Source organism: Drosophila mauritiana, chromosome 3R (assembly GCF_004382145.1).
Source record: "Drosophila mauritiana strain mau12 chromosome 3R, ASM438214v1, whole genome shotgun sequence".
Lineage (NCBI taxonomy): Eukaryota > Metazoa > Arthropoda > Insecta > Diptera > Drosophilidae > Drosophila > Drosophila mauritiana.
Genome location: NC_046670.1, coordinates 7,260,392 through 7,286,254, shown reverse-complemented (window position 1 = coordinate 7,286,254; position 25,863 = coordinate 7,260,392). Strand labels below are relative to the sequence as shown.

The 25,863-nt window shown below is 43.8% G+C and overlaps 1 protein-coding gene across 15 annotated transcripts in view; it reads left to right on the top strand.

Annotated features, from left to right (window-relative positions):
- The first annotated feature begins 11,732 nt into the window (after positions 1 to 11,732).
- LOC117144257 (glutamate-gated chloride channel) overlaps positions 11,733 to 25,863 on the top strand; it is a 35,410-nt gene continuing 21,279 nt past the window's right edge. For all 15 annotated transcript variants that reach the window (XM_033309351.1, XM_033309354.1, XM_033309346.1 and 12 more), the window contains exon 1: positions 11,733 to 12,256. In XM_033309351.1, coding sequence (XP_033165242.1) covers positions 12,096 to 12,256 — 161 coding nt within the window. In that variant the 5' untranslated portion in view covers positions 11,733 to 12,095. The remainder of the gene's footprint in view (positions 12,257 to 25,863) is intronic.

Sequence of the window (25,863 nt, the reverse complement as noted above, 5' to 3'; positions counted from 1 at the left end):
ATTTGCTTGATTTCCTCAACTATCAGATACCCCTTACTCAGCTAGTGGGACTGGATGAAATATAAGAGACATAAGAACAAAATACTCTTTTCGAGATTGGCAAATTACATTTATTGTAATTCTAAAAAATTAATAAAATGAAAAATAACACCAAAATGTTTTTCAAACGTCGTTAGAGAGCGTTTGAGTTTTGGGAGCCTTTGAAATATGCTTGAATAATATCAATCTTCTGGTTGCCCTAAGATCCTTTTTCGAAAACAAGATAAATCTTAGCTATTCTTTTTATATCTAGATTAGTTTGATATCAGGTGGGCGTATTTGATTTTTTTATAAATCGTTCCATTTACTGGACTTTATTTTAAAAAAATCACTCAACTAACAGATTAAAGTTCATAACGAACACATTCAAGGAAAGGTATTTTCATAATCCATTTAAAAAAGTTTTAAACCATACTGTTCGCATAAATAAGATTGTACTGTAGTATTACATGCGATAAAACTGTACTTTAAAAGGAGGCATCAAGTGAATCAGTGCACTTTATAACTTTTTGTAGCCAATCTTGCACTTAAAGAGGCCTTTCTACAAAGTAAGGATTATATTTTTTCCTGTGCGGCATATCCCTTTTGGCCTGCAGGGTATAACAATAACAAATCCATATACACACAGGCAGCATAAAAAAATTCACCACGCTCTGCTCTTTGGGGCAACAACTCTTTGGCGCTGCTTTTGCTTGCCTGCTGCTGCTGCTGCTGCTTTTCTGCTTCTGCTTAGCTGCTTTCTCTTCTGGCCAAATGAGCGGGCCAGCCTCTGTTCTCTCCCCGTCTCTCTCACGCATAGACATGGCAACAAGAGGAGTGGTGATGGTAGTGGTAGCAACGGCAAACGGCGGCTTTCATCTTTTTTTAGCACACGCGCCCAAGTTGCCTGCTGCCTGGCCCAAAAGTTCGTACCGCATCCCGCATTCCGCATTTCGGTTCCCCTTGGTCGCCTGTCGACTGTCAAATCAATTTGTCAGAAATCACTGACAGCTGCTTACAGCCAAAACACACACACACACCGCCACTCTCGCACTCACACACACATGCGGCAAGGACATGGGTGGCCATCGGAATCGTCGTTCGCCTGCTGAAGAGTTGTCATGCCACAAGCAACAAGGACCAAAGGCGAGTCACAGAGCCACAGTTCTGATTTTCGACTTTGCGATACCCAATACTCTGTTCGATATGCAGTCCAAAAAATCTAGAATTACGCAATTTAATTACTGACGCACTCATAAACTACTTAGCTCATATTATTTTTCACTGCTTGTCAATAAAAATATGCAATTAAACTGTTCCAAAAATAATTGGCTTGTATTAACTACTGTATTCGATTTTAATCTTGCTGTAAAAGTATAAATGTTTATCAAATATTTGACAATAAAGTTTCTATATAAACAAGAGAATCAGAGTTACATAACCTAATAAAAAATGTCCTTTAAGCACTTTGACTTCCATTCAAAACCCGATGTTTCCCCAGGACATTACCACATGTGATTTCAGAGTGCGAAAGACAATCAAATATTATGCATGCCCCGAGTGCTCCACGGGTAACGGGTGTAAAAATAACGACAAGATCCAAAACATGAATTGATAATAGTATGGGGTCGTGGCATAGCGGGAAAAAATTGCCTAGGGTGTAAATTATTGCGCATATTTTCATTTCTTTTCAAATTGCTGTGCAGATTGCCAGCATTTGAAAATTGTCTACGGCATCCTCCGAACGCTTTTGACATTTACAACTCATTTTTGTTGTTGTTCTAGCGCTTTGCGCCCGACTCAACCCAAAAACCGAAAACAGAAAGCAGAAAAAAATGAAGAAATCTCAACGCAAGAAAGTTTTCAAGTTCGACTCTGACAGACAAGCGGCTTTTGTTTGCATGCCACACACACTCACATCAGCCGACGGTTGGAAGTTGTGCGCTGCGAGGCGTATACGTAATTTAACAGACAATGCCAAAGCGAAGACGAGAGTCCAATGTGAAGGAAAGGCGCTTCACCAAACAAAACAACGGAAAAAAGGTGGATAAAAAAAACAGGAAAGGTCTTTGACTGAGGCGATTCGAGATGCCCTAGCTTAAGGAAGGGCTCTAATAGTTTTGGCATAAAGTTAATGGGTATTAAGGAAATACTTCATTCTTGGGAAATGCTTCAATTTTTAAAGCATGTCAAACTCCACAGGCAAAGATAAATTATTAGCCGTAGGAAATAAAAAATATAATATAGATAATCTTAGTGACATGTTTTTTTATATTAAATTTATCATATATATATATATATATCAAATTATATATCAAATATATATGGTATTTATCATTGTTTGTGGCCGCCATACAACAAAAGAGTTATGCATTAATTTCCATCGGAAGTTTGAAATTGTTTGGATCGGACTTCCGCCGTTTTTCACACTCTACAACGGAGGTTATCCGGATTAAATACTGTGTATATAGAAACGCAACGGGTTGATTATGCAAAGCCTAGGATATCAGGATACCAGCGGAGTTGGCGTAGAATGCTTGAATAATGAAGAGATTTCGGCAATTCTCCATTGTAGCATTGAATATTCGTGCAATTAAGCTAGATTGAATGCCTCAGTTACCGTAGGTTGCAGAAACTTTTGAATGCCCGACCCAAAAGTTATGCCAAGTATTTCATACAAACTGGAAAAATGACTCCACTTGAATATATTTTCCGGCTGCAGAGGCCCAAGGGAATCCAAACTTCGTTCATCAGTTCGCCGGCATTGTTTCGCATCGTTTTGTTTTCCGATTTTCTTTTTCATTTTTCCCCATTTTCCATTTTTTTTCTTTTTTGTTGATACTATTTTGGCCTGGCAGTGGGAAAGGCAGCGGCAGCAACAATCAGTAAGGAGAATCAGTAAGCAGCATGTTACTGCTGTTGCTTTTTATTTATTTTTCGTTTGTAATCTCTACCCCTTTTTTGTTCCAGCTCGTCTGCTTTTCTTTGCCGTGCAGTTTTTCCGTTGTATTTGCTGTTGTTGTTATATGGTGTGTTTGACCAACTACAACATACAAGCTCATAAATAAGTAGGCAAAGGCCCATGGTCGAGGATGAAAAGGAGGCGGGGCCGTTGATGGGGGCCCAGTCTTGTGACTGAAAATGAAAAATGGATTTCTGTGTCAGTTGGTTGCCATAATTTTAGCTTGCTTCGCTTTCGGCTTCATCTACATGCCACGCCCCCGCTTTTCCCGCTTGCCCGCCTTTGCCCGGCTTTCGCCTGATCCATTTCCATTCATTTGCTTGGGCTGCTTTGACGCGCATTCATCATTTGGCATACAGTTTGGTTTTGTTTTCGGTTTGGCCGCCATCCTTTGGCCCGATGCCCTGATGCCCGCCACTTCAGGGAGTCCGATTATTTAATTAATTATTTTAAAGATTTTCGCCCTTTTTGCGCTCGCATTTAATTAATTTATCAAGAGCACAAATGAAAATTGGTTTCGCTGTCGCTTCCTCAGCGCGCCTGTCTGTCCCTTTTCGTTTATGCTTGCTTAATATTTTATTTTATTCTAAATAAAACAAACTTTAAATTAGCCCGAGAGCGCCCGGACTTGGACGACGCCGATCCCCTTGTGCATAAGTGGGGTTAAGCTGCGTGGCGGTCGGTCGGTCGGTCGGTGTGCCGGTGGGTTAAGCCAAGGCCAAAGTTGAGGCAGAAAAAGTTTCGTTCATTCATTCATTTTTTCCGCCCAACTCTCAGGTCGCTGCTAATGCTGATAGGTCTAATAACTCCCCGGGACGCTGTAATCCTTTGGGTCGGTGTGTCTTGTCCGTGTGGCTGTAGTCCTAATGGACACTGTGAGTCACGTAACGAGCCCGGTGATTATGAAACGACCATGATGGCCGTGGTGATGATGATGCTTATGCCGGCTACGTGTTAATTTCTGTGACAGCGCGGCCAAACTTTTGCAAAGCGCCATGCAAAACTTCCCATGACCCCTTAGCCAGAAATTCGGCGTATGCGTAATATTCAATGAACAGCTGTCTGCCAATTTCGAATGTATTAAATATTAATTTGTGCAGCATTTTCGGCCACTTTGCATATATTCCTCACACCCATACGTTAGCCCAAAAACGGAAATTAGTTACAGAAGTTATAATTAAATTCCTTTGGTTGCATGTGAGTGGTCCTGGCCGTTCGTTATATCATCCTGTGTGTGAGTTTGTGCAGCAAACTGAGCTTGTAAACAGCCCTTGAGTCCTGTGTCCGCACACATTTGCCAGCCGTTGCCATAGACAACTCTTGAGTGCACAGCCAGGAGAGGCGACAGGCTTTCCTCCACTTTCCTCGGGGGCAGTTAGGAGTGCCCAGTACTGTTCTGGATACTGGGTCCATCGAAGTGGGAGTCTTGATTAGTAACAATTTGAGGCTTACTGATTGCCATTGGTGTGGGTGCATTGTTTGCTGGACCCTGAAGATACCATTAATGGCATCGAAGGTCACACGCTCCATTGGGTTTTAATCATCACTTGTACGTTTTTCAAGAGAAACATGATTTTTTTGTATACTTTTTTTTTTTTTGAATAAAATAAAAAAGGTGGATATGCATTTAATTAGTACTTTTCGGACTGTCCTCATGGCAGATTTATGAGTTTAGCTTTAAAACTTGGACTTAAAAAACAATAGTTCAGAACACATAATCCTGAGACTTCGAAGTATTTGCAAGATCTATATGATCATGGGAATCTTAACTAGCTAAAGGACATGTTAAAATGAAAATGGGGTTATTCGATGTCAGAGCCTGTTTCCATATCGTTCTTGGAAATTGAGACTTCCGAGCAATTTGAAATTGATAAAAGTGAAATATCGAGAATCGGATGTTCTATGACGAATGTGTACTGTGTACAGCCCAGACTTTTTCTCCATCAACACAGAGCTTTCCAAATTGTGTCCTTCCTCGGGGCTGCCAGTGCCATCAATTTCCGCATCAAGAACATTTTATGGAACCGCAAATTTGGGCTGAAGAGCTCTCCGGGGACATTGGGGGCTGTGGGCTTGGGTGTGGGTGTGGCTGTGGCTGCCACACCACGGCGCACACACATGTATCTATTATTTCATTTCGATCATTGCCGCCAACTGGTTGTCGATTATTGAAATTGATTTGCACAATTGAACGTGGTGGCGAGGACGCACATAAATCACACATGCATCAATTATGGAACGCTCGTCGTCAACGTAGCTGTGCATCAATATTTGATGCCGCAAAAAAAGATGAAAACAGACAGGGCCTCTCATCCACTTCCCCTGCCCCTGCCCACAAAACAAAGGGGGCGGAGTGCGTAAGCCGGCGAAGTTTTCATCTAACTCAGATGGAAATGCCAGTGGAACCAAGTCTGGCTGGCGATTACAATCCACGCCAGCGATTCGCTCCCGATGCCGATCAATTATGCAAATGGGATTGGAAAGGGGCGTATGACATATTCAATAATAAAGTGTCGCCGATGACGACGCGACGTCCCTGCAAGCATGCCACAGCATTTATTACAAGCACTGCGTATACGTAATGTTTGCCAATGGACTTGCCCTTTTTTCGGTGGTATGTGCACCACCAGCAGACAATTGCGGAGAAAAACAGCTGGGGCGTATACGTAATGTGAGGTCAGAGACCATATGATGTTGTAAGTGGAGCAACTCGATTGAAGTCTGCTGGATTTTCGTTTCTTTTTCGTTCATTTTGCGTATTTTTTTTTCGGAGTTTGCTGCTGGGGATTGAGACTTTGGGAAATGGGATTTCCAGCTGGAGATGGTTGCGCATTTTCATGGCCTGCTTGACTGCGAATCATAATTGGATCCGGTCCAGCACCACGCATTCATGACCAAACATTCGCCTTCTTGGCCCATTTATTATGGGCTCCATAATTAGCCGGGCCTGTTTTCAATATATATCCCATAACCCATATCCCGTATCCGTTTCCGGATCTGTGCCGCCCAGTAAACACTTGCCCGCGACCGCCATTAACACATTTTGCTGAGGCCAGTTAAACCATTTTCGAATAACTGGCAACCGGAGCCCAAAAACTGACCCGCTAAAAGACAATAAAGTTCAATATTAATGCACCCTTTGACTCAACTCGGCCATTGGGAGGAGTTAGCCGAATCAAGCGCCATAAAAACAAGACAAACAGGCTACTTAAAATGCGACCCGAAAAAATTTTAATGATCTGTCATAAAAGTGGGTCGGCGCGTGGAGTGGGAGCGAAAATTGAGCGCTGGCCACATAAAAGCGAATTTATTAGCATTGCATACTTTTGGGGGCAATCAAGTAACCAGAGGCAGGAGCAGGGCAGGATGCCCGCCAAAAACTGTTGCTGCCGAACCCAACTTAACTCCGCTGAACTCGGGGCGACAGGACACGAAATCCTTTAAGCACTTCTACAGCGTGGCGCCGCCAAATATGCGCCTCAGCTTGTGTGTGCTGCTGGCAATTAATTCCAAAATCACAATAGCCCATAAAGATGATGATGCGACTACAATTTGAATGCCCAGCCGCCGATTCCTCGCCGAAGCCTCGCCCTATCACCATCACCCTCCACATTCCCATGGCCATACCCATCCTCACTTCGCAGCTGTCAAAGACAGGACCAAATTGACAACAATGGCGACAAGCGGCGTTCGTAATAAGTAGTTTGGCTGCTGCGGCTGCCCTGGCCCCGCCACGCCCCTCGCCCTGACCCTCAGGGGTGGCGGCCATTAAATCAACGCAGGACATGCCTGGCAGGACACTGCGCCTATTGCCGCACACAATATATCAAAGTTTATGTTGATTTGAGTGGCGCAGCAAACTTTTTGCCCCGAAAAAAGGGTCACTTAGAGCAAAATGTTACTATTTATTATATTTAATATAATATATTCAACAAATAGCTTATTAATATGCAATATGTATCTTCAAATTATGCTTTTCTGTTCAGAATAAGTTGTTTAGAAATTATAAAAGTTTCGACTTTATTTTTCAAATATAAAAAGAGAAATATATAAAGTTGCTTAAAACGATTTTAACTTATTTTAATAAGTAATTGGCCATAATTTTTCTCACTGTTCTCACAGCGACCGAATTTCGTGTTATTGTCTCCTTTTATTGATTTATTTGGTGTGTGTCCTGCTCCTGCCGCATTCCTTTTTTATCATTCGCCATTTTATTTGTGTGCTTATTTTTGATTAGATTTATTTATTTTTATTTTCGCTGAGCCGTCGTCGTCGGCGTCGTCGATGAAATTTAATAATTCCACTTAATGCAATAATAATTTCGTCGCCTTTTGTTGCCGTCCCCAGGATCGGAATCAGATTCAGAATCCGAATCCGAATCCGTATCGCCACCGAGTCCGTCCGTCCGCCTCGCCGGCCATCCCATCCCATTGCCCATTCGTGCCATCATTCGTCGTCATCATTTTTGTGGCCAACGCATAATTTGTGCGAAATTTGTCAGATTGCTGCCACGGCGTCGGACGAGCTCTTAAGGCTGAGTAATGCCTGGAACTGTGGAAATCGGGGGCAGTTGGTGGAAATCGGGGCAGTCGGGAAAACTGTGGGAATCGGGGGTGCCGGAGTCATTTGTAATATGTTTTATTTGACTTGCGGCAGCTGCTCCTCTCAATGAAGGCTAAGTAATTGACGCTCCGAACTCTCTGCGGACGCAAAGGCGGAGGGGGCGTGCCGCACTGGCAGCTGATTACAATTAGTTGGGTGGGAGTTTCGCTAAATTGTTGCCAGTCGGGAAAATTTGCGGAAAATGAGTGAGTGTGCAAGCGGCGCAGAAGTGGCGCCAAAGGGGAGTTGGCGCTTTCTCGCCATTTATATTCCTGTTACCTATAAAAACACGCACCTGACAACTCACTTTAATGTATGTCAAACCTCAGCACTTCGGGACCAGCAGCCGGCTGGGAAAAAATAACAAAAACACAAATGCGAATGCTACGAAATTCCAGCGGCCTCTTTTTGACATTTTGAGTGACATTATTTGTGTCAACAATAAAACACTCAAGCGGAAAGAACGAGATGAAGACGGTAAGCGAGAGGAAAAGTGTAAGTGCACTGCGGGAAAAGTTGGGTCTTTTGCCAATTGCAAATCTAATTATGGCTGAGAAATGGTAGATAGGTAGATAGGAAAAATCAAAGTTTTGGCTTTTTTTAATGAGTTTTTCCTGCATGTCTATTTGTCTATATGTTAACCCTTATAAATTGGAAACAACAGGTAATCGATAGCTGTGAAATAAGGCTAACAAAAACTTCTGTAAATATAGCATACAAGTATATATATCGATATATACATATCGATTTCCAAGACGTAACTCCAGATTTTCCCGCCGTGTATATCGGGAGTTGCCTGCAAATAAGCACAAGTACAAAGTGAAAAGTGAAAATAAGCAGCAGAAGGAAAGCGAACTCAAGGCGAGGCCAGTGCAATTTAAAATTCAATAAAACTTCAATCAGCGTTTAAAAATGTGTGTGTGTGTGGGGGTGTGGGTGGGTGTGTCAATGAGTGTGTGTGTGCGTGGGCTTGTGTGCGAGTGTGGCAAGTGGAAAGACAGCGCCCAGCAATTTAAACAAATTGAAAGCAAGCGCAAATAAAAAACAGTTTGTTGCCACTTTTCACATCAATTACGCACTTCAGCCGAAATAGGCGACGAGGACGAGAGGAAGGCGAAGACGAAGACGAAGAAAACGAAGAAGCAGAAGGCAGCCCGGCAACGACGAAGACGCAGAACGAGTCCTTCGACCTGCCCAACCACCAGCCATCCTTACAGCCACCCCCCATCCGCCACCTCAATCTCTTCGGCTGCTGCTGCTGCCGCTGCTTCTAGTACAAAAATAACACTTGAAACTAAACGCGCATTCAGGCAACGCCGCTGCCGCAGCCGCAGTCGACTTCGCAGCCTGCCACGCCCACCAACAACAATTTTCGCCTGCGAACACGGGGCGTATTTTCCACGTTGCTGCTGTTGTTGCTTTTCCCCATGACCAGCGGGGGGAAGTCGCGATTGAGTGGGGTGGTTTCGGGGTGGCTGCTCCAATTGCCACCCACAATTTGAATACGTGCCATTCCCTCCTTTCGTGTGTGTTTGTCTATGTTTTCCTTTGCAAAAAGCGAAAGTAAATGTTTGAAAATCGCAGGGAAGGAAAAATCAAGTAAGCATCTGTAGAAAAAGGAAAACATCGATGGGGGATGACGAAGCTTTGATGCTCTGGGGGGATTTTAAAATGGATGATAACCGATTCCGCAGGAAAAATCAGGGCAAATGACTAAAAATCCTTTGTAGTATTTTACTTGCTGCGCAAAGAGATCATCTACTTTCAAATGTGGATAAATACGTTTTTTAAAACTGAATCTTTTTTGGCACTTAACTAACAGGACTGAAATGTACCTGACTGCTCCAACGTATTATTGTAGTTATATGTTCATAATACCTTTATTTAGCCTGAGATTCAAACAACGCTTATTGTTGATGCCTAGAATAAAAATCAAAGCAAAGTATTTTCTCCAAGGAAAGCTCTTACTTGGAACACACTTTGTACCACTTTAAATCCGAGTAGTAAGCCCCGATTGTTGCCCTTAAAGAAATTCCCAGAACCCAGAGCAATCGTATGGCCGGAATCTGCAAGTCCACACCGTGTACCGTATACCGTGTACCGTGTTTCCCCTGGAGAATCTCGACCAACGCTCCATACCCTTTTCGCAGAGTATTGAGGATGGACGAGAAGCGAAATGCTGGCAAGCTTTTTATTGCGCGTGATAACAAGCGGGGAGGCTGGTGGCCGGAATGGTCCTAAGGTGCCGAAGGACGTGGGGCGTGGCAAATGGGTGGTGCGGGCGGAGCGGTACGCAGAACGGCGAGATTTGAGAGCTGGCAAACTGGAATCCGGTGGGCCTCTGGTGTCCGGACAGTGCGCCGTTTGATGTTATTATAGATGACGATGACGATGATGATGGCGGTGACGACAGCGCGCTTCTTTCACATACATACACACACACACACACACTCGCACTCAGACTCACACTCACAGAGGCCGCCAGAGTGAGGATGATTTCGCCCCAGTTTGTGGACTGGGGAAACCCCCTACTTTTACCAAGAAGGCTGCCAATCAAAGTCGCCGCGGCAAATGTCTTGTTCTTTGGCTTGTTCAGGTTGTCAAGGCTCCTCAAGTACATGCGTGTGTGTCTGTGTCCTTTCACTATGAGTGTCTTCGTTTGACAGCCATTACTTTGTTGCCTAGGTGTTGCCGTTGCCAATGACAATGATTTGCTCTGGCTTAAAGACGCCCGATCCGCCCGGAATTTAATTCGCTTCGAGCAGATTCCCGGTCGCCTAAATGAGTCTAGATATTCTGCTCTACCTAGCCATCTAAATGCTTCACTTACACTTACTACATTTCTGAGCCAATTTTGGACTTGAAAATAGAGGATAAAATAAGTGTCTTAATTTCATTGTATATAATTATAGTGGTTATTTATTACAAATTACAATACAATTACAATTAAAATTACAATTTCAATTTAGCTCACAAAACTTACCTTTGGCAGATTGTGCTTTAATACTTTCATTTAGTAGTAGTTTAATAGTAGCAAATTCTACTTATTTTAATTAGAATTCCAAAACAGAAACAGTACTGCCCAAAAACAAGTATGAGTGAGTGACATTTATTATTCATTATTTAATTCGCTGAACGACATTTGTCAAATCTATGGGAATTACTATTTCCGGCGGAAGTTCGTCGCTCTCTCCACTTTCTTTACCTGAGCAGCGCTTAGCAAAGAGTCCTTGCCGGAGCTGTTATCCTGTTTCGCGGCTGCTGCTGCTGCTGGCGCCTAACAATATGCAATAATAACAATTTACATATTCATGAGACGCCCGACCCGCAAACAGCAGCAACAACACAAGGACGAGCGGAAGGAGTGGGCGGGGGATGGTTGGGTGGGCAGTGGGCGTCGGTGGGCGGGGTCGAGGAGGTGAAAGCGGAGCGGCGACAGTTTGCATAAAGAGCAGCAGAGGCCGCTTAAAAAATCAACAATGGTGCCCGTTGCCCGCCATCTGTATAAACCCGATTGGGCAGCAGCCCTTTTGTTAAGCCGGGGCGTAACTGTAGCTCGCCAAATATTTATATTTATTCCGACTCACCCTAACCCGCCCTCCACCCCCCTGCCTTGTAGCCAGCTCATTTATTTATTTTTCATATTTTATGATATTTATTTTTGGGGCTGGTATTTTGTTTGCCCCGGCAGCGCAAATTTTTGCGCTTCGAATACTTCTGCGAGTTGGATTTTGAATGCTGATTGCCGAGGGGTTTTAGGGGTTTGGCGCGTTCGAGGGGTTTGGGGGGTTTGGGCTCGGGTGCCTCGCTGGGTTGGAAAAGGTTAAGCTACAAGTATTATTTTTAGTCCGGTGCCCGCGATTGAGGCTGTGGCCGCTCTTAGCGTTCTGCATTTGCTCTTCGGGAATCTCGGCAAGAACCTACCACAAAAATAAATCAAAACAAAGGCCGTTGGAGCAGCGTTGTAAGAGCAGAAGAGATGGTCTCGGCCGAACAGCATCCACATGGGATTCTCGGATTTTGAGAGCCAATGCTCTGCTTGCTCTCGCGCAGCGACGCCTTTTGAGAATCGAGAACGGAGAATCGAGTGCTGTGAACGGAGAACTCGGAACTTGGGAACTGCGAGGTCCGTCAGTCAGGTGCAGACAGTTGACGTGTTCGGTTGACAAAGGCGGAAACGTGCACTAGTTTATTTGGCCAAATATAAAAAACCAACTGACACACACAGAGCGCTTGAGAGAGCAGGACAGCAAGCAGCGGGCGAGCGAGTGAGGAGATAGCCAGTCGATTATCGAGGACGCCCCCAACACAACAGCGATGTCAGCAGCAACTAGATAAATGATAAATAAAAGATGTGTAAAATAAATGCGACAACTACTGGCAAATAGCAAATAGAGCAAGACAAACAGCAGCAGCAGCAGCAACAACAAGCGCCTGTGTGTCCGTGTCCCCGTGTGTGTGTGTGTGAGAGAGAGCGAGAGCGCGCGCGTGTGTGTGTGAGAGTGTTTTGTACATGTGCCAGTGTGAGTGCGTGTCACATATCAGCAGAAGAAAAACCAGCAGCAGCAGCAGCAGCAGTGGAAAAGCGCGCAGCCAAGCAGGAAAATTTGTAAACCAAGTCGGCAGAGCAGAGACACCGAAGGAGCAGCGCAGCAGCAGCGACGCCAGCAGAAGGTAGGGCCAGGAAAATTTCCGTTTTTCCACACAGCAGCAGCATAGCAGCATAACTCACCACACCCTGATCCTGCAGCAGCAGCATCTGCGCAGAGATTTTCCCAAAGAGAGATGGCTGTGCAGACGGAGAGAGGCGGCGAGAGAACGGAGAGAGCCAGATTAGCGATGCTTTTCACGTGGAGTCTGTGCACAGAAATTGCCATCCATCCATCCATCCAAACAGGACCTTCCCCCCTTGTGAGCCGCCCCAGCTCTTCCTCTTTCCCTTAACCCAACAAACGCACACGCTGTAAAAGTAGTAGAAAAAAACATACACACAAAGTTATGAAAGTTGCTTGCAATTGTCTTCGGTGATTTTTCATAGCCCGCTTTTCTGGGCCACGTTACTTTTGGCCCGCGGGAAAACGAAAAGCAGCTCAAGTAATTGCTTTAAATTGGCACAATGTGTAAACAAAGCTGCGGAAAATTCAATTTCTCAGCCAGGCTGACCTTGCTCCGGATTGGTAAAAATCCATTTGGGATTCCGATGCCTCGGCAATTACTAACTGGTAATGCAATGAATTTGATAAACTCTTACTCACACACACAGGCGCACTTTGGCTGAAGGATGCCAATAAAAATGTAGGATACTGTGTCACATACACACACAGATTCGCAGATTGAGTGTGTGTACGTGTACGTGTAAATGACCGGAAACTGTGCTCAAGTGCTCCCTGGCAAGCGATGAGGCTACTTTGGTCTCCTTTCTTTTGGGGGCTCCTCTCGTGAAGAAGCACTTCAATTGTCAAATTGCTCTTGCTTATTGTTGCAATAGTTCTGCTGATGGACAGGTTTTCCCAGCAGCGCCACCCCATCTTGTGCTCCTGCACCTTTCACTTGTTTTTAAAGCGACTCCCGCAGACATAGTCGCTTTTTATGGGCGTCGTCCTGCCGTCTTTTGCAGTTTTCCTCGCTCAAGCAAAGCCGGGCAAAACGAAACAATCAACACGGAAGCAGATTCCTCGTTGTTTTTCACTCCTGTCTTTGTTTTTTTCTAAGTTCCCCCGTTGTTGTGCTGGCTGTTTGTTGTTCTTTGCCGTTGTGCTGGCGCTTTCTCTGTGCCCGGCTGTGTACAAATCAGCGTGGCCTAGTGCGCTGCTTGAGGTTGCTGCTTTTGTGCCGTGAAATGCGAGTTTTATGGCGGAGTGGCTCGGCTTCATCGGGTTGACATTTAAGTTGTTTCTTTCCTGTCATTCAAGTGTGCGAGTGTTACAGTGTGTGTGTGAGTTTGTGTGTGCAAAAGTTCAAAAGTCAGCCAAGTCAACCAAGTCAGCAAAGTTCTGGGAATTTTCTATTTCCCTGCCGGTGCGCACGGGTCGTATGAGCAATGTACCGCAGCGCGAAGCTATCCGTTGCGCATACGTCCCATGTACGTCGCTCTGCCGAGCTAAAAGCCACAACTATCGCCAATCAATTGAATTAAACTCGCAGGGAGGGTGGGGCCAAATTGCAGTGCACGTGGCAGCAGGCAGCCGAAGAAGGAAAATTGAAAATTGCGAATTGCATTTTCCCCTCCGCCCCCAATTTCCCACGCAAATTGAAAGCTGTCAGCGGGCCTGATTCCCCGATTCACTGCTCAACAAGCGAAGGCGAACCGAAGTTGTGTGAATTTCATAAACAGGACAACTGAAAATGTTGAGATACTCTGATACTCTGATACACACAAATAGACACTGACACACAGACACTTGACGTTGGGCTAGACAAAGGCAAAAAGGCAATTATAGAAATACAGACGAGCGGCAACAAATAATAAAAGCAAGTTGCCATAGACAATCACAACAACCACGGGGGAAAACTGGGAAGCTGGCAAGATTGGAGCCTGGGTAGAACTGAACGATGTTGACGACAAGTAGCTGCAAAAGTTCTGCGACGTTTTGCGCATATTAAACAAAGTTGACGACAGCGACGCCGGCAGTGGCCAGCAAACCGAGAACTCCGGACCGAGTTCCCCGGACTCTGGACTCCGGACTCCACAATACGCATCCCCCCACTCCAATCGGAGAATTGCGAAGTGCGAGCGGAGAACTGAGAGCTCAGACAGCGGCAGCCACAGTCGCCGTCTCATTATTTATTTGATTGCCCGCACAGGCAACGCTCGAATTACCCCCTGGGAAAAAACTTGGGGGTGGTGGGAAAATCCAGCGGGAGCGGGGTGCAACAGAAAAAACATAATAGTCAGAAGCATAAACGTAATTAATAAGGCAAATTAATGCAAACAATAATACAAATTCATTTTCGTGCACAAATGAAACTAAATTACAACAACGTGAGCGAAGGGAACCCAACCCAAGCCAAACGAATCCAAGCATCCGACAATGGAGGCAAAAAGCATGGAAAACCATGGAAATTGAATGCTAATTTGGGCTGAGCCGAAAACTTGAATACCCTCCTGGGCATTTTCCGGGTGTGTTCTTGGGGCAAATTAGGCATGCCAAAAGATTTTGCTTTAATTAAGCCTTTTGTGGCGCTTACAAGTGAGGAGAGGGAAATATTTAAATCGAAGTTGCTGCGGTTTCGAACTTCTTAAATCATTCGATCACATTATAATCCTTTACTTTGAAGCAGAGGTATGATGCCAACTCACCGGATTATAATATCGTTCTCATTTATGTTCTACTATTCAATTTGTTGTTGCTAAATTATCCTGTGCTTTTCCTTCTCAAAAGCACCACTCAAACGAAGCAAGACGTGAGGGTTGAATTTCAAAGCATTCTCTTGAACAATGCAAACTGAATTATGTAATTAAGAGTTATTCGACCTCTATCATTATTTTCGTTCATCTATTTGACTGCACACATATTGAATAAAGAGGTTATGTTATAAAATGTAATTTCAATATTTATTTACCGAAGTAATTATTTTGAAAATAATAATTATTTTAGAAGCCGTTCTAAAATAAGTGTGATTTTAAACATTGCTACTATTAAAGGCGGCTAAAAATATTAGTATTAAATGAGTAACAAACCAATAATCTCAAAAATATCTTTTTTTATATAAAAAACCATTCCCATACTTTGGATTAATTTACGAGATATTTACTGGTTTGAGCTGCGGAGTTGGGTTGTCCATAAATTACTAAATTCCCCAAAGTGCTCCATGTGGCAGTTGAGCACAGTGTCGGCTCACTTGACTAAATCTTTTATTAATAAATAAGATTCAGGTCCAAGCAACCTCAACGGCCAAGTTATCATACCCTTTCCAACTTGCAGGAACAACAATAAATGGCAACTAATAAGCACAGGTCACCAACACCCACACCTTCAAGCACATTCACACACAAACACACACACACAGAGACCATCGACAACTAAACAGTTCGTCGAGCAGAAAAACGAGGAAATCTACTTAATCACGTTTAATTAAGGTGAGTTTATAAGTAGCCCTCTGTGTGAATGTGGATATGGTTGTGGATGCGGGTGTGGTGTGTGTGTGTGGGTGTGTATATCTGCGGGACGGTGAGCACACACACTACACATGCGGATTTTTTGCGAATTGCTTTTATTGCCATTTTGCGGAGGAGCCGACGACGAATGACACAAAAGAGCTTGCCAGGTAATCACAACTGGCCCCAGTCCCACATAAATGCAAATTAGGGTTAGATCTTTACGAGTGTATATGTATTTGTGTATAGATAGCATTGGGCGTGTGTGTGCGGCTCTGGAACTGTAATAATAATAATTATGCAAGTGGCTTGAATGAGTTTATTGCATGCACACATTCATTACAAGAGAAGTCAACTGCGGGCTCATTTTGCTTGGTCTTGAATCACCTTCATAGCCTCACTATTAGCGGCAAGGTCTCATTTTGGGCTGATCATGCCACCTAAGTACGGCAATTCGAGAGGGGACTAGCAACCAAGGAATCAGCAAACTGGCTTTCACATTGATTTATGCCCGGCCAAATTGTTGTCACTGTCACAAACAGAAAGCTGCCTACTATCTGCTTTCCGTACGTCACACATTTGGTTAATTGAAAAAGCATCAAGGCCCTCATCATTAGCAAAAGCTTCGTGACTTATGTCGCCGTTCGTCCGACCTCTGCTCCTCCTGCCTGCAAGGACCCACATCGTTTGCCGCCCAGGACCTGCAGCCACCCCAGCCCACTCTACACCAACCAACCCCACCCCACCCATTTATGTAATCGATGCATGTCGAACAGCAGCAACAAAGCCAACAACAAGTGAATGGCGTGTGTGACACGAGCTGAAAAGCGAAACGAAAGAGCCAGAAAGGAGAGCACCCAGGACCTAGAATGGGATCCATGGGAGGGGGAAGGGGTTGGGGATGGAGAGGGGCTAAAAGGGAACAAACAAAAACCTATCAAGTTGTATGCTCGTTGATTTCAATTTGTGAATTGTTGTTCTTTGGCGAATGCATTTGCATTTGCATATTGCACATACGCCATGGTGGCCGCACGTTAAAACCTGCATGTATGTGTTTCTAACTAAGCCCAGCTAACGATTAAAAAAATAATTAAAAATAACCGAAAAACAATGGCGGGTTGGGGCTGCAGTGGAGCACAGATAAGGGTGGAATTTGCTCTATAAATCGCGATGTTTGCCTTTTTTCGGGAGCTCTGTTGGTTGTTTTCCTTTCTGGCGCTTGGCTAAAAAGTACATAAATTTCAAATAAGTCACGTTTCCGGCATAGTGTCCCAGCACGCATACAAATACACAGAGTCCCTCCAACTCTCTCACACACACACAAACACATGCATGGCGTCTAAAAATTTGCTTTGTTGCGGCGTCTGCGGCCAAAGGCAAATAAATAAAAAATAAAATGGGATAGAACCACGCCTTTTTCTTAATAAATTGACACTAAAACGGGCAAAATATTTGCCTGTTAGCTTAGTTTGAGTGGAATTCGCTCTTCCAGTCGCTTCAACTTTTAATTATTGCCCCTCTGTCAGTCGTTCTATTTGTTTTCGTGAAACTTTTTTGGTTGTAAAGTGCTCGGTGGTCAGAATTCAGTTTTAATGCTGATTTGCAGATTATTGTCAGTCAACAACAGTGAAAATGTAGTCATAAAACCGGCCAATAAATATGTGCAAATAATAAAAAGAAATTTGGAAGTCTTTAGAAGTCATATCATATCACATGTATTTCAAATGAGTAAATAACTTATTTGCCTTACAAGTGGCTCTGTCCTTTACAATTACTTTTAATGGAATTTGGTAAACCCAAAAATGAAATTCGGAGAATACATGTTCAATTATTTTCAAGCGAAATCAAATTACCAGGGAGCCCAGATAATAACTATTAGTTCTAGTAACTAGAGTTCCTGGAAGAATGTGGATCTAACAGAAGTCTTATCCGCCTGGCTGCACTTCCTGCAACTAGAAAGTTTTCCCAAGAATTTCGGCACTAGATAGCTATCCTTGCTATCCGTACGTTTTCCGCTCCGCCTCATGAAGTCACGCAAATAAACCCGAGCAAATGGTTTACAAGCGCCCTCACTTGCAAGTGACTGCTGATTTATTTGCCACATTTGTGTGGTGGCTCAGCAGTTGGTTTTACTACTTTTTATTCTTCACTTTTTTACAGCTGCACCCCACGGACCTGGTCTGCCATATAATACACACTTTATGTGCATATTTTTATGCGGCTTGGTCTCGTTGTTATGGCATTGCTCGTTCGCTGATCGCCATTTGCCTTTGCCATTTTACGACTTGAATTTGTCGTCTGTTTTGTTGCCCAGAGGGCGCGAACTTTAATTGAATAAGTTTTAAGCGGATTTTCAAGAGCATTCCCCAGACACAGCTGCTTCTTCCATTGCACACTTTGCACTCCCTTCGGGCGCACGGGGCGTATGTGTAATGCTTAATTGAAACATGCAAAGCGCCAAAGCGGCGAGCTCAGCGATTTTTGCATAACAAATACCGCGAGCAACAGCCAACGGCAGCAGGTGAACAAAAGGTGTTGCAATTTGATTACAAAATCCTCCAAGCCAGATTTGCATTTCAAATGCGGAGTTGCCAGTAAATAAGTTATGAATTGAGCTTCTCTAAATTACAGAAAACACAGCAGTTTAAGATAGATGGTCAGGAATATAGTTGGTATACCATTCAGATTTTCCACATTCGCTCGCTCTTTCTCTATCTCCATCGGAAAATTGCCACTGCGATTCGAAGCCGGAAATCTGTCGGCCTGCAAATAAAACGTCAACGGATAAATTGATTTCTGCTGTGAATATTTTTGCGAAAATTAACAAGTGGAATACGGGATCCGGAATACTCAATAATTCAGGGCTGCGACTGCGGATCGATAAAAATGTATTTCCCGTTTAATTTACCCGCTTAATGGCTGATAAATCAATTTAATAATTGCCCTGGGATTTCTTTTTCGCCCCGGCACCGAACTCTGAACTTCCGCCCCTGCGAACCCGATGGCGGAGGCAGTAGATCATGGCGGGTGCGGCGGCCACAAACGACTTCATCTCGAACGAAAGTCACTTCCCTTTTGGGGCGCAATGGAAAAGGCTTTTGAACATTTTTACATAAAAATCAACTCTCGGCGTGTGCAAGTGCTTCCTTTCGTACCTTTGAGCAGACCGACGCAGTTTCGGAGAGGAAACTCACGTTGAAATGTAATTTCATGGCACACAAGTTTTTAATTAAATTTCATGGCAAAAAGAGCTTCAGGAGCAGCAGCTGCAGAGGAGTCGCAGGCGAAGGCCTTTTAACATGCAATCAGCAAACCACTCTGGCATGCATATAGGGCAGCCGTACAAGAGCGTATTATGGCACATACACACTCACACACAAACATATATATATCGTATAATATATATAATATACAAATGCCACACAAACTGCAGCCTTAATGCGTTTTTCAAGTGGCAGCCAAGCAGCAGCGCAATGGAACCCTTACAATTTCTGCCGAATGGTTCGTGGATCCCGACTACTGGCTGGTGGCTACTGGTTACTGGCTACTGGTTCCACTCTCCGCCGGCAATAATCGTCACATAATTTTATTAAGCTCTTGCCCCAGACATGGCAGTTGGTCCAAGAGCCCGGCTTTTCCAGGTTTCCCGCTTTTCCAGCGCCTCTTCCGGATCCCATTCTGCGGTGGGCCACAAGCTGCCGGTTATTGGCCATCAAGAGGTTTCGAATAACTTTGAAAAGATGAGGCCGGCTGCCAAACTGTTTATACCGATACTTTGAATTTATGGCAGACCATATCCGAAAAGTGTCAAAGTGCAAAAACATTAACTATCAATTTCGAAAATACCAATGCGAAGTTCTGTGTACAGGGTTAAGTTACACAACTAGCCAAAAATGCTTGGTTCCATTTAGTTTCAGTTATTAGTTAGTATAATGAATACCTCCTCATAAAGCTCTTAGGTGGTATTTAATTAGCACCCAAATGTTTAAAATCATACGAACCTGGTTTAGTTTTTCAAAATTATTACCAATAAAAACCACAGCTTTAATTGCCATAACTTTCCACATTTCGAGAGTTTTACTCTGCACACTTTTAATTGCTACAAGTTTACACATTTCTATATATTTTACCCCCAGGAATTTCAGGAATCCTTGGTTTTCTTCTCCGAATTTGTACGCTTAGGCTGAAAATATGATATTTGGCAAATATTTAGTTAGTCTTTCTCTCAAAAGATAGAGAGCGTATGTTTTACTTTTAACTCATTTCCTACATTTTCGAATGCATTTCCATGCATTTTCTGTTTCGTTTTACAAAACATATATTTCCAAATATAAATGAATTTTGAAATATATTTTTAATAGTTTTTTTCTGAAAGCTCTCTGCTTTCTAGTTGCAAATCGATACCTATAGATTTATTTCATTAGCCAGAAAATCAAACAAAAATGCTTGTCAGGCTGCCTGCCAACCAGGAGACATTTGACTTTGTTTATTGTAAACAAGCGACAAGCGATGTGACCTCGTGCCACGCCCCTCGCCCACACAGGAAGCTGCGCCCACACACAGACACTCTCTCACACACACACATACCATCTAATGCAATTCGCAGTTTCTGTTGTTGTTGGCAATAGTTCTTAGACAGACGACAGCCGCCATGCGACCATATAGTACGTCCGTCTATCTGCGGCGTTTATTACACACACACGCGCCACAAAATCACACGCTACACACACATGCATGTGGCGAACGCCTCTTTTGGGGCGCGGGGTGCTCGGCTAGGTGGGAGGGGGCGTGGCTCCGAGGGGCGCAACAAGTTATGTCGCCGCAATTAGTTGGCCTTGCCCCTCCGCAAAATTTCTTGGCACTAATGCCAAAACCAAAGGCAGCCAGACCTCCGATTGTATGTGTGTGTGTGTGTGTGTTTGCACTCGGGTGTGGCTGTGTGCGTTATGCAATTGATGAGACCCATGGGTAAACACTCTTGAATTCAATGATATTTATAATAAACCTCAAAAGCTTATTACAGATTACTCAGTACAAGCGATTTTCAGATTGCCAGCGACGTCGAATGTGCAATAAACAAACCATTGGCCTTTTTAGAGTTTTTGAGTCAGCTATGGGAAATAGTGGCATTAGGAGGGCTTGATGTTTGTTTTCGTACTAAATCGCCAGGCTACGAATGATGATTAGATTTGATAATTCATTGAATTATTTAAGTATGCAAAAGTACGCCTTAACAAAGGCAGAATAAAATCTTGGCGAGGTTGAGTTAAATTATAATCATATTGAATTAAAACCCAACAATTTCCCCGGGAAAACTGTGATATTTATATTCTCTCATCTAGGCTATTTAGAAATTCAGTGTCCCCGTGGTATTTATATAAGTGCATTCCTGGCAAATAATACGTTGAATATTTATAGTTAGCCGGCGGCGACCTTCAGACGACGCCCACATATCATCGCCCACTTTTCCATGTGGTCGTGTGAGAAAATTTGATTGCATGCATTATGCAAATGCATAAATATTTAGCAAATTGTTTGGCCAGTGCTGACAGTGTTTATAATAAAATATCTTGTAGTTTTCGCACATCTTTCCTCTTGTGCCGGCACAATTTATGTGGCAATTATCAACACTCTGAAGGGACCAAGAGTTTCGACCCGAAAATATTCATTAAAATCTGCATTGTTTGCATGGAAATTTTTCATTTTTCTTTTTTTTTTTTTTTGGTTGCCTTTTGGTTCCGTGTCCCTTTTGTTTGCTATGTGGCTTATCGCAAGTGCAATGTGTCTTCAGTGTCTCTTGTGTAAATTTAGAAATTTATGGTTATTTAAAAATTCATCCCCACACACGTACTATATGGTATGGTATGCTGAGGTGGTGCAGGGGATAGTGTGGCCGAATATGAATAAATTATCGTGTCCATTGTTTGCCGAACTGGGAAAAGTAACCAAATTGGGCAAGGGCCAGGAGTTGAAGTTTTGCTTCGCTCCCAAGACGTTGGCCACAAGCAACACGGATAAGGGAACACCAGTACCAGCACCAACACACTTACTCCGGATCACGGATACACACGCAGGGCATTGTCTTAACTGGAACTCGAACCCCGAACCCTTAAACATGCTGTTGACATGGCTTTTGTCATTTTCTGGTTATGGCCAAGCGGACAAAGACAGGAAACTCCGGGGGATGAGGAAGCTGGACAAACTGTGGCCACAGTTAGTGCCTTGTTGTTGATGCTGTACTGTATCGCCTTTTAAAGTGCCAAAAATGGAGAGAGACAGGAGAGAGAGAGAGCGAGAGAGATGATGTGGTCCTCATGATTTGGTCACATCCTGCATTCAAGTGGCGAGAAATGATTTTAAATATTTGTGGCTCATGCATTTTAATTGGCATTTGCAAACGTGTGTGGCCTGCAAATTCAAGTACTTTCTCTACGGATTATAATAACTATTTTGTGCCATTCCGTTGGCGTGTAAATTAATTTAAATGAGCTTCGCTGGAGATTTTATAATCAACATGAATCGAATTCCAGCCAATTTATTGGCATTTTTGCATTTTCGCCGTGCAAGAGAAAAGTTTATCAATATTCTCTCTATTTTCTTTTGCCCTCTTCAATTTCTCTTTATTTTGTATTTTTCTTGCCGCACTTTATTTACCTTGCTCTCGTAATTGACTTGAATGTTTGCCCAGTTGAGCTTTTTGCCATTTCTGTAATTAATAACGACCTTCTCCCACTCCGCCACTTCCTCCTGTCGACCCGCTTTAATGATTAATGAAGCTAAAAATGTCAGCTTTCCCCGACCGTCCGCCAACGGAAAACCACGGCGAAAAGGTGAGGCGAAGTTTTTGCACCTGGTCGAAAGTCGACGCCAGGGTTTCGCATCAATTATGCATTAACCAACACTAAATACATTTAAGTTGATATTAATTTCCTATGGCAATTAATTAGCGGAAGTGGATCTGCGGTGCCGTGAATATTTCCGCAGACAACTGGGGCCGGTGCAAATACACATAAATCTAAACAAGTTGCAACAATTTCAATTTGCAGCGTTAACTTGCTGCAAGCGAGGCGCTCAAAAACTTTGCCCGTAAACAACAAAGAGTTGTTGACGTTCCGCTGGAGAATAAAGCGAAAGAGAGCCCCGTCGCACACGTTGCCATCATTGAAGCAAACCGAAAGCAATAAGCAGTTGCCACTGGGCCATAAAACAAACAGCCAGCTCCTAGCCCGGTGGGGAATCACCACCCACCAGCTACCACCACCTACGCCTGCCACCCATTACCCATTTGCCATTGCCCATTGCCACCCCATCCAATCTACTCTTCAGTCTGTGAAAATGCAATCAAGTCGCTGAAGCTGCAGCTGCAGCTGCTGTTGCATCTGCAGCTTAAATCGCCGGCGACACCAAAGGAGAAGGCAATGGTAACAAAAAGTGTCAATTGACAATGAAACCGAAATGCGATGGTGTGGGGTTCGGTGGATCCTCTGCAAGTCACTCTGTGAGTCAGCAGGACATAAAATCCCCGCCCCAGTAAGAGAGTCTGCTTTCGGTTAACGATTTGGCCATTTGGCCAAGCACTTCCATCCGCCACCTATTGGGGTATCAGCGCGGCCATGGGGGCGTATGCGCAATGCCAACTATTTGCACGACTTGGGACATTTGGGCAAAAAGTTTTGGCGCCCAACGGAACCTTCAATCTTGGCCAAAACTCTCGGCCAACTTAATTGAAATGCGAAATAAAACATTCCAGCGTCTGAGTGTGCTTGGGCCGGGAAAAGTTATTATGGCTAACTCCGATTACCCATCAACTAAAGTGAAAGGCTCTCTCTCTGGTGTGGAAAAGTTTTTGCCAAAGATGATCAATGGCCAATAAATGATTTGGGACAAGAGCAGCGAGCCCGAATATTTGCAATTTTCGCTGCTTTCGTTACCAATCAGTATACTTACTTGAACATGTACTCAACAAAACAAGTTTGCCAAAAGCTAAAGTTCACCAGCATTACTTTTTTCATTCGAGTTGCGCCGTGAAACGAAAGCATTGCACTAAATTTAATTGCTTTGGCCATAGTGATTATATGGCATTTTATTTCAACTAACGTGCAAGCTGCACATTTACTGACATTAAAATGCACTTTGACAGACATCGGATTGCCCGCTGGCTGCCCTCCAGTTTGCACAATGTTTAGGCAATTATTTACTTTGGTTGCACAGTGAAAGCACACACATACGAGTACACGGCCATGCGGGGTCGACATGAAGCCCCAAATAGAGAGCCCCCAAAGCTTATCTTGACAGCCATTAAATGGCCGCAAAGCGCTGGAATACGTGATTTATGTGTGTGAATAGATCGGCCTTTTGGCGAGGGGTGCGTGCGTGCGTGCGTGTGCATTTTTAAAAGGGTACCAAATTAGGGGGGAGATATGTATACTAACTTCTAATCGCGCTTATCTCGCGACTCCTACTGCAACCCACCCACCGCTTAGACCACCCACGTCCACCAGTTTTATCGCCTTCGGGGTGCTGCCTAGTTTATTGACCCATTTGACTAGGTGAACGAGTGGCGCTGTAACGGCAATTTGTTTGTGGCGATAAATCCAGCAAATTATTGCCCAATTTTCATGCGAGTTAATTTCCAGTTAAAGTTCAGATTTTGCCGAAATATCCTATAAATAGAGCAGACATGTACATATGTACTCCTGTTTGATAGATGATTCCGCCCTTCTTGGAAAGCTAATAATAGGGCGCATACATTCCGGTTCCCAACCCCCCTTAATCCAAACCCTCCTCCAAGGAATTCCGCCAGGCTTTCATTAATATTTTTGCTGGGTCGCACAAACAATGTATTGACATTTCAATTAATTATGAGTGAGCAGGCTGTGGAGGGGGAGAATGGGGGGATGGCTGGAAGCAAGCTGTGACCTTTTGGACCTGTCAGCTGAGTGATATGAAGTCCTGGCTTGACATTTGCGAGATGAGTGCGGAAAGTTGGGACCCTTTCTTGGACATATATGTCACAAACGTATTGCCTTGCGAAAACTAGATTGACTTCTGTACCTTACCTTACCTTACCTTAAAATATTAAATAATGTTATGTATATTAAAGAATTCATACAAAGAAAAATTTAACATATCGTAGAAAGGTAGATCAAATGAAAACAAAATCATACTAATATAAGTTAAATATATTTGTTATTCAATATGGTTTAAACTACATTTCCTTTGCATTTTTATGTACGCAACACAATTCAACAAACCCGTTTCGCAATTTGATTATTTTTGAAGTACATCGTTAGTGGGATTACTATCAGCTCGAAATGGGCTCTGAAGTAGTGTTGCTCGTTAGAGCTGCGAAGTAGGGTCCTCGAGTTCGGTGGGCTTTTTGCAATCCGTTCGAACCACTCACGTATGCAACGCACTTTGACCTTTCGATCTCCCATACCCGCCGTGTTTATCCTGCGCTTCATTTTGGGGCGCCCCCAAACGTGTCATCAGCTGTTGCTAAAACGGCTTGTGCCTCATCCACAGCGATTCGGGTGTTTATGAAACTGTCTCCGGAATGCTAAAGTTAAGGCGCCCGTCTGAGGTGAGCTTTATGCAAATCCTGGCTGCAGAATATTACTCATACGCACCAGTACCCGCAACCGCACACCCACACACACACAGAAACACACAGGGTCCTAAATGGCAAAATGCTACTAAGCCCACTTACTTACAATTTAGCAGAAAAATAAAGCGAACGAGAGACAGGAAGAGAGGAACAAAATCATATGGCGAAAACGAGAGTGTAAAATTTTTTGCATACATAAAACGAGGAGCAAAGCGTAAGGGCAGCAAATAAAACAACAACAAAATGAATCCAGCTTTATGGCACGCACCCACACAGGCGCACATATCATCTCACAAATACGCCACTTGACTTTATTCAGCAGCTATCGCAAGTGCCTTAATAGTGTGCGTGTGTATCCGTGTAGCCCCATGTGCATGTGTGTGTACGGATGTGTTTGTGTGTGTGGACTACTTTCTGGTGCGGGCGGCACAAAATCCAATCAGCATAACGAGCTACAAGCGCCGCTGAGCGGCATAAAACGCAAAAAAATATATATGGCTGTGTGCGGGCTGTGATTGTATGGCCTGCGAGCGCGTGTGTGTGTGTGTGTGCGTTGAGATTGCACACACACATAGC